Source organism: Cibotium barometz, chromosome 48 (genome assembly GCF_041138505.1).
Source record: "Cibotium barometz isolate CiBa-2024 chromosome 48, ASM4113850v1, whole genome shotgun sequence".
In the NCBI taxonomy this organism is placed as follows: domain Eukaryota; kingdom Viridiplantae; phylum Streptophyta; class Polypodiopsida; order Cyatheales; family Cibotiaceae; genus Cibotium; species Cibotium barometz.
In genome coordinates, this window is record NC_141093.1 from 27409040 (window position 1) to 27418673 (window position 9634).

Consider the following 9634-nt stretch of genomic DNA (forward strand, 5'->3'; position numbering starts at 1 on the left):
AACACTAACAAGAATCATAACTACTTTTGTCTATTCCCCACACGAGTAGTTATCATTATCCTACAATATAGCTGCTAAAGTGTCACTTACTTGCTCGGTATAAATGATTCCGAACAGACTTAGAAGATGATGTTATTAGCGGAATCCCGAGGAATCTGGTGGTAAATAGATCTGCTTGGTGACATAATAATTTATTTTTAATAACAGAAAGCAACAGTCCAGGCCAAATAGACATTGGAAACACAGGAAATAGTGAGTCAAAATATAAACATTGTGAGCACATGCTCATTGAAAAATGGTCATCTCCACAAGCATGGAAAAGAACGCCAGAAAAAAGGAGATCCCTTATACAGCAGTTAATTCTCTGGAGAATCATGTGGGCATTAAGTTCATTAGCACAACCAGCAACGCTCACGCAAAAGTGACTACCATTACGGAATGCCTGTTGACATCCTCCCCCTCTGTTCCAAGAGGAGAGCAGAGAAGCGTCACAATCTACTCTTCACTCTTTGAACCCGGCGTCTGCTCATCTTGCCACGTGGCTTGCCATTGCTTGTCATAGAAATTCCATTCCTTCACCAACTGTCTCAAATTATCAATGTCCTCGTTCTTTCGGATGAATAGAACACCCAACACAGATATGAACAACATAAACTTGCCAAAGAAACTACTTGTTTGGTCTACAAGTCCAACCCCTGTTAAACTATCCACCACATAGCCCATAAAGAATCCGATCATTGCAGCACGCCCTGTTCAGCCAAAATACACTTTGAATCAATGAACTGGTTCTTATTTAAAAATGATGTGCATGGCACAACAAATCTTAAACGATTCGCAACTCACCATTCAACAACTCCGCCTCTGGCAAATGAAATCTCTTCACCCATGCCCACCATGGGATTGTTGACGTTTCAAATACAACAGGATCATCATTGCGAGATGCCTCTGGATTTTCTTCAAGCCACTTCCTTCTTAGAACCTCTGACTCACATAAGACAGCAAGCAGGGCACACGTCAGGTAGATTTCATTCAACGCGATGATAGAAACCTGATCTTGAATATGTATCAAAGCTAGCAATAATGAAATGTTTCTTTTATTCTTTGAAAGAGTACCTAGCTAAGAAACTTTCCCTTAGATACAAGGATGTAATTCCAATTGAAAAGGCCCCGTGAATTCATTGCTGAAACCATCAAGTGGCATCGACACCTACAAGAAGATAGAATTTGTACACATGCAGACCTGGAGGTGGTGCATGCAGACCTGCAAGTGGTGCACACATACCTAGCTAAGAAACACTCCCTGGAAGCACAAAATTCACTTCGATTTAAAAAGGCCCCAACGGCTAAAACATTGAGTAGAACCAATACCCTAGAGAGAGAGAGAGAGAGAGAGAGAGAGAGAGAGAGAGAGCTGTTGCTAAAAATGCCATTATGGCTCATTTACAAGCCAGCACACATAAGACAGACTACAGATTTCAACTATGCCAAACTTTGCATGCAAAAAAACCAGAAACCACATAAAAAAACCTGGGACCCAGGGGCAATCAAATTGCCATGGTAGGGATTTCAAGGAACAATTTATAAGCCTATCTCAAGGTCTACATGTGCAAGGAGTGACATCCACCCCTTTTCCTTCAAAAGCGGCATAAGCATTAATTTGCATATCTATATCCTCCAAACCAATCCAATGAAGTTGCCGAAAAAAGCATCATCAAATAGGAATAAAGCAGGTTGCCCCTTTAGTTTGCCCCATGCCTTGCGTATCACTCTGCTTTTCGGCTCATGTGCCGAACAACATTCACATGAGGCTTTTTCACACCAGCCTCATCGTTCTTAATGATCTCAATCCATCAAGAGTGGCCGGGAAGTGATTTTTTAGACCTTGTGGCAGCCCCTACCTTGGAAGAGATTAGACTAGAGTTTTGGCACTCACCAAGACAACCGAGGATAGTTGTGATTTGAGCGGGGGAGGTCTAATACACCTATCCACATGACCAACCTATTTTAAAGGAGTTTGCCTGTGCTTTGGATTGTGTTTGAACAGCTAGTTCTGGGGCAGACTTGGGACCGGCTTAGCAATCCATTAGGTGCCCAGAAGTGCCCATGGATGGAAGACCTTCAGAGCACAATATTAGAGAATTTGGAATGTTTTGTGTCATTATTTTTCAAGCTGAAAAGGACTGGCTGACCTGAATCTCACCTAGCATGTTTTTCCTATAAAAAGGGGGTTTTGATCCTCATTGTTCATCTCATCTTCGGGAGCTCAGACAGTGAAGTACGGGGCAGAGATCAAGAGATCAATGTGGGTATCATTTTGTACTTAAGAAAAATTCACTTGCAAACTTTTCTTGTACATAAATATACCATAGGAGTTAGGTACACATTGTGTTTGTGATTGCGCTTTTGTGTTCCACTGCACTCCTCTTGTCTCTTTGATCTAGCTGTAGAAAAAATGGATAAAGGAAGCATGCTGCAAAATAAAATGTGTAGCAAATAGTGCTCACAACTCGAGCGGAAACATCCATTATGCCATTGGTAGGGTAAATCATGTGCGTGATCCCATGTAAGCAGCCATTATGAATCTATGTGTAGGGTGTGTCATGCACATGCTCCCATATGTGCAGCAACCACGATCTATGGGAAACCAACATCCCAAATATGGGGAAAAGGGTGCCGTGAAATGGAAGGTTTGAGGACATGCAAATGCCAAGTAGGGCCTGACGAATAGTGTGACTTGAGGTGCCATTGATGTGCCAAGGAGACATGAACATAACAAATGAGATTATCAAGAGGAAGATGGAAATGCACAGAGAGCCTACCTGCATCTATGACAGCATCCCAGTCGACTTTGCCATCGCGGGTAAACTCCAGGAGGTCCCAGGTCCCGTTCTTCCAGCGGGCGTCCTCGAAAGAGCCGGAAATGGAGAGCGTGGCAGCCACTTTTTTCCCGAGGGCGGCAGGGCCCGGGTCCTTTCCGGCCGCCTGGGTGCCACGGAGCGTGCCGCCGCGCTCAAGGGGCGAGGGTTTTCTGGCCGCAGGCGCGACGCCGGGCGTGTCCGGCTCCTCCTCCAGCACCGCCACCTGCGATACCACCGAATCCGCCGACGCGCCTGCCGCTGAGCTGGTGTTGGACGATTCTTCCGCCTGCGCTCGCACGTAGGACACAGAATTAGTGTTCCGCCGAGCCGGCCACCCTACACAGAGAGACGGGAAGGGCAGCGACGCCCCCGGCCATGGGAGATGCCTGTGCTGTACAGATTTGAAGGGGCTGTGGGGGGAGGTGAGACAGGAGGAAGGCGGCGCAGGCGATGGAGCTACTGCTTTGGCTGATGAAGACGCCATAGCCAGCTCCTTCATTCTAAATGGGCCAGATCTCTTGGGACAATCTTAAGCATGTTCCCCTTCCCCTCCGCCAAGACATATGTAAAATGTGTCCTATCCACTTTCTACCATACATGAATGTGGGTGTGTCCCATGAGGACTAACATGTCATGTGTTCTATCTAATTTATATTATCTAATAATGTCTAATAATACAATACAAACATTTAATATACATACTACTAACCATACATGAATTTCAGCACATGCACTAACACCCTGCGTCCCACGAGGTGGCTTCGAGGACTAAGAAAAAGCTGGCTCTCATTGAATGCAGATTTCTCATGGGCTACTCTCTTGATTTCTCATGGGCTACTCTCTTCAAGGCTCCTAATGTTTGGTTGGTAATTGGCAAATCATTTCAAAACTAAGAAAAAGTTGGCTCTCATTGAATGCAAATTTCTTATTGACTAGTGTCTGCAAGGCTCTTAAAGTATGGTTGATAGTTGGCAAATCATTTCAAAACTAACCAATTGCATTCAAGCCTTCTGATGCCTTCTTTATTTTCTTCACTTGCCTAGTCTATGTGGGACGCAGGTCTAAGAGAGCTACTGTGTTATGTCTCAAGGAACTTGAAAACAAGGCATCTCATTTAATATCATGTTTCATTGTCCATAAGCCATCTCAATTGACATCATGCTTCATTGTCCATATATAAAGTCATTTATCGTGTGTCTTTTTTTTAAAAAACTTCACTTGTGTCACATGTCATATGCCATTTGTAAATTCTCAAGGGTGTCAAAAATGTAAGCATGTTAATGAATTATACTACCTATAATTACTTTGAAATTGTCACATAAGATTTATCACATAAAATTCATCACATGCCATATAAGATTTATCACTTTGAAATTATCATATGTCATGTGATCAAAACATGTCATCATATATCATGGGTCATATGATGACAACATGTCATATGTGTCAGTATGCCACATTCTCTAAAGAAGGTGTAGCCACATTGTGTAGTTGTTGAAAATCATTTTGTGTATGCTTCATGATAGGCCTTGAAGATATTGACAATTCATATTGTATCCTTTCATGAAAGCTCCTTTGAACAAGATGATGTGGAAAAAATATAGAGTGGCATTTGGTAGACCCCCCTTGCTAACTGCCATCTCTCTCTCTCTCTCTCTCTCTCTCTCTCTCTCTCTCTCTCTCTCTCTCTCTCTCTCTCTCTCTCTCTCTCTCTCTCTCTCTCACACACACACACACACACACACCCACACCCACACACACACACACACTTGTTATTTTCTCAAAATAATAGAGAAATTTTTTAATTTACTACCTCTCCTGATGGCTTATGACTAAAAACAACAATTTTTAATGCTTTCATATTGGGGCTTTGATCTATTGATTGTGAAAATACTTTATGGTGTAAACTGGTCTTTTTTGGAGTTATCTTTCTGCTTCTCTCTTTCTGGCGTAACACGATACCCACCTTTGTTTTCTCTGTAACAACCCTATAACTGTGGGGATTGGGTTTGGCTTATAGCTAATCAATGATGGTCATGAAGCTCAGTGGTTTAGATCTGGGTTGATTTTTGACGGTGGCGGTGGAAGTAAATGACACCTACTGCTACTCTACTCTGTGGGATGAACCTCTCAACCACCTCAACTCCTATAAAGGGCAGTGGTGAGTGATAAACCTCACTCACTTAGTCTGTGTTTTTCTTGTTTGCCATGACTTTGCTGCTTGCAGGTGGAGGGAGACCTTCAAACTAGGTTTTTTCCCAATTCTTTGGCTAAAGTTACTTTCTGTAGTAAAAACTTAATGAATGATTTCATTAAAATCCTATTCTCATGAAATACAATCTGCCCTTCTTTAGGAATAATCGTCCTAAATATGGATGGCACCCGAAATGAATTAATGGTGCTTGTTGTTGTCACAAAATCAAATATTATTTGTCGATACTCAAAATTGATCATCTCAAAAATATTCATGACCACCAGCTCGCCTTCCATTATTCAATCCAATGATCTACACTTACATTAACTAAGACAATCAATTAATAAATAAATTAATTAAAAATATAAACAACCATACGAACCTCATAACATCAAGACGATTCAACCCGGATACTCCCATATATATATGGATTCACTCTTGTAGGCATAAAGTAAGCTACGATCACCCTGACTTAGAAAGCCGTCCCAATCTAAACTCATATAGGAGAATTCATAAAAATGGGAAATGTGGGAATATATACTCCATGGATTAACTCCAATCCAGAAATAATGGAAAACGTGGGAATATATATTCCATGAATTTACTCCTCATAGCATACCTCAGGGGTGACAAGCAATTGTTCTCAATTATCACAAAATCATAAATAATCATCATGGGCTAGTATGAACATAAGATGCAATCAAGGATAAATAGGTGGTGAGGTTATGATCAGGTAGCCATTGAGAATCTTTGATGGGGTGTCCTTTATACTTGACCAAATATCGATGATAAATATTACCTTTTCTTCTTGTTGTCTAAATGAGATGAAAAAGGTTAACATTACAAAAATATATTCAACAAAGGAATGCCCAAGTATTATAAATTAGTTTGATGCTAGAGTGATGTGAATAGAAAGTTGGAGAAAAATGTTTTCATCTCCTATGGGTTATGGGTGATTCTACAATCCTCTAAAGACATGTATATGCGTTGCGACAAATATCTTTTTAGGGCAGTAAGTGGGATTGAAGGAAATGTAAGTGGGAAAGAAAGTATTCACATCATACGGTGGTGTCGTCTTTAATTTTGTGAGTCTAAAACCATATAAAGGTGTACATATCTTGAAGAATTAAATATGCACAAGGGAGCTTTAACATGTCCCAAAGAATATATATATCATCAATAAATATGGATGGCACCCAAAATGAATTAATGGAGCTTGTTGTCACAAAACCAATCCAATGATCTATTCTTACATCAACTAAGCCAATCAATTAATAAATGGGGAAGAGATAACTTGGGGGGGGGGGGGGGGGGGGGGGGAGGACATGTAAACATAAGCTAGTGGGGGATTTTTGGAGTTAAACTTCAAATTGAAACTACCAAATAACAAATTTTATTCAACCAACTAAATAGCACCTAGACAATTCTTTTAAGTCCATCTTACTAAGCTTATATCCAATAGCCACCACAAAGCCTAAGGTGCAAGCACTAAAGGCTACAAGAGCCCGTGAAAAGGCCAAAGGACCGGAACTAGAGGTCCAAAAGAAGAAAACCTCCATGGTCATACGAAAACACAATGCAAGATGAGTTTTCAAGGGGGCAACAACATCGTGACCATTGAAAGTGGTTCAGATAATAGTTCTAAAAGCTGCCTCCATCATGTGGAGACAATGGGCGAGTTTTCAAGGGCAACAACATCGTGACCATTGAAAGTGGTTCAGATAATAGTTCTAAAAACTGCCTCCATCATGCGGAGACAATGGGCGATTGCTTACTCAAACCAACTCTTTCTAAAGAGAAGAAACCCATTAACTACACCAACCTTCCAAAGAAACTCAAGGAGGAGTACCCCAACTGCGTATTGGAGAAGGAGTGAATGAAATAATCCCAAGTGCTTATAAGGAAGGCACAGGGCTGAATAGGGCCAATACTTGAGCAAGTGGTCAAGTATGAACCATTGACCCACCTGAGTGTATCCCAGACTAATCCTAAGTGCTTATAAGGAAGGTGCAGAGCTGTACTAAAACCAATACTTGAGCAAGTGGTTGAGTATGAACCATTGACCCACCTAAGAGTATCCCAGACTCTATTCTAGAGTCAATAATAAAACCAATAAGGGAATCTCAGACCGTGCCAAAGGATATAGTAGCCAAACCCATGGCCATTCTTAAGAAGCCACCAAAAAGAGACTCTACCTTTGGAACTAATCCAATCGAATTTTGCATTCTTAGATGTAAAAAAAGAGACTTTACCTTTGGAACCAACCTAACCAGATTTTGCATTCTTAGATGCACTAAAGAAGGACTCATTAGGATATGAAAGTTAACCTTCCATGGGTAATCATAGTCAACAAAATATTTTCTCTAATATGATAAGTGGTGACTTCATTTTGACCCATCGAAGGCATTGCTTCCTAGGGAAGGATCAATGCATATCCTTGACACATTGGAAGGTCCAAGCCTCATATCACACAAGGGACATAACACACCTCATAGAATTATTATCCTTAGAAGTCAAAGTCCTGATGATAAGCTCTCTTTCACAAGGAAATTCTCAACTTTGAAGAGACTTACTAGAATGGATGATTGGGAATCTAAGAGACCACACACTAAGCCTAGGCTATTTGATAGCCATCAATCAATCAACCGGACTGCACATCAGCATAATTGAATTGAGTCACCATCAATCAATCAACCGGACTGCACATCAGCATAATTGAATTGAGTCACCTTTCCACCCAACAGGAGGAATTGCACTAGCCGACTGCATGACTGATATAACTGACTGTAAGAGATTTGAGTCATCTTAATGAAGCTGTAAACGATCACTGTAATCTGCAGTGGTTTTTGATGGAGAAAGCTTGGTAGATCTAGTTGTTGCCATTGAATGAAAATTGACAGTTGGACTATGGGAACAAAATTGAATTGAGCTGTATGTACTCAACTAGAGGAGTTCCACTAACTGGTTTGGACTATGAGTGAAGTTATAAATGCCTCTGTTTGTAATCTACTATAGAACACCATAGTTCGAGAATCACTGCTGTAAGTAAGGAAAACACTTGATGGTAAACACCTGCAATGGAAAGCTTGAAACAAACAAGCTATGAAAAGCTTATTTACTGTAGAACACCATAGATCAAGAATTGTTGTAAGGAAACCATCTAATGGTAAACACTTGCAATGGAAAGCTTGAAACAAAAAAGCTATGAAAAGCTTGGAAGCTTGAATAGAGAACCAAGCTATGGAGAACTTGGACATAGTGTGTAGAGAAAAACACCAGAAAGCAAGCTATAGAAAAGCCTTGCATTGATACCACTATTAGCTTTGAATGGAAGTAAAGCTACAAATACTCACTTACTCAATTTTCATAGATCAAAGAGAGCATAGGGGGGAGAGAGAGTGTACTCGAGCTTTGGGTTATCATCATGTGTCTCTATTTTGTAATAGCCTCCCCTTGTCTAGACTATCATTAAGAACTCTTTTCGCCAGTCTAGCTGCACTCCAAGATCTTTTAGCTTTGGGTTATCATCATCTATGTCTAATTTGTAATAGCCTCCCCTTGTCTAGACTAGGTTTTTGCATCATCTTTGGTAGCTATACATCATGTATATGACCACCCGTATCTTTAATAGGTCTCACAAGTGGGGGTTGGATAGCTTCGTGCTCTTTGCTACAGTATCCCATAAAATTTCCTCCCCTATGGTGGTGAGATTATGGGTGATATGCTGCTAGCTGCATGGATAACCATTTTAGTTTACTGGAGTTATAGCATAGATATAATGCCAGCTTATGTAGTCGGGTTTCACACTATGGATCAACCTTTGCATGTTATAGAGAGCACTTTTCCTTATAGTATATGTACTCTTATCTTTATGTTATGGATGTAGAGAAGAGAAGAGAATAGGATAAAATTCAACCATCCATCTCTCTTGTCTGCTTGTCTACTCGTGTGTGTGTGTGTTATTTGCTTGCAAAGCTCAAGCTCACCCTCTCCCCCATATTCTTCTCACATCAGGTGAGAATCCCACAATGAATGTGCGCCTCAAGACCTTGTAGTAGCTGGCCTTTTTATGTACATTTAGATACCTAAACTACTCGCCTACTTTGCCTTCAAAACAAAGTATAAACAAATCTTGGTGGGATCATCAATCCTTCCCATGGCCTCACACATTTGATTGAACTTCTCTAAATACTAAATGGGATCTCCACCTCCATCAAATTTGGTCATTATGCTTGAGATGTGGATTAGCTTTGTTTTGCCCAACTTTGAGCCTCTAGGTATTATGTTTGTAGAGCAACCCCCCTTCCTATTTCAAAAGTCATCCTAAACATGTCTGCATATTCATATGGTAGTGAAACGTAAGGGAGTGGTTGCTCGAAAACGCTAAGGGAGTGGTTGAAACGTAAGGGAGTGGTTGCTCGAAAACGCTATGTTTCAAGGTTTTGGATTTCTTTGCTCCGTAGGTGTCACGTAGGCTGTAACGCCTGTGGACCGACGGCAGACCGGATGGCCATGTCCGGGGTTCAGTGGGAGAGGACGCCCATGTGGAGTCATGGGCGGCCAGGCTAGTGTGGATGGCAGG

General features: G+C 41.1%; 1 protein-coding gene across 1 annotated transcript; it reads right to left on the reverse strand.

Annotated features, from left to right (window-relative positions):
- Positions 1–250: 250 nt before the first annotated feature.
- LOC147611026 (light-harvesting complex-like protein 3 isotype 1, chloroplastic) lies at positions 251–3426 on the reverse strand. The gene is made up of 3 exons (XM_086785679.1): positions 2820–3426; positions 844–981; positions 251–749 (listed from the first exon to the last, which is right to left on the reverse strand). Exons 1-3 carry the CDS (start codon positions 3355–3357, stop codon positions 496–498), a joined length of 930 nt encoding a protein of 309 aa, XP_086641805.1. The 5' UTR covers positions 3358–3426; the 3' UTR covers positions 251–495.
- Between the last annotated feature and the right edge of the window lie 6208 nt (positions 3427–9634).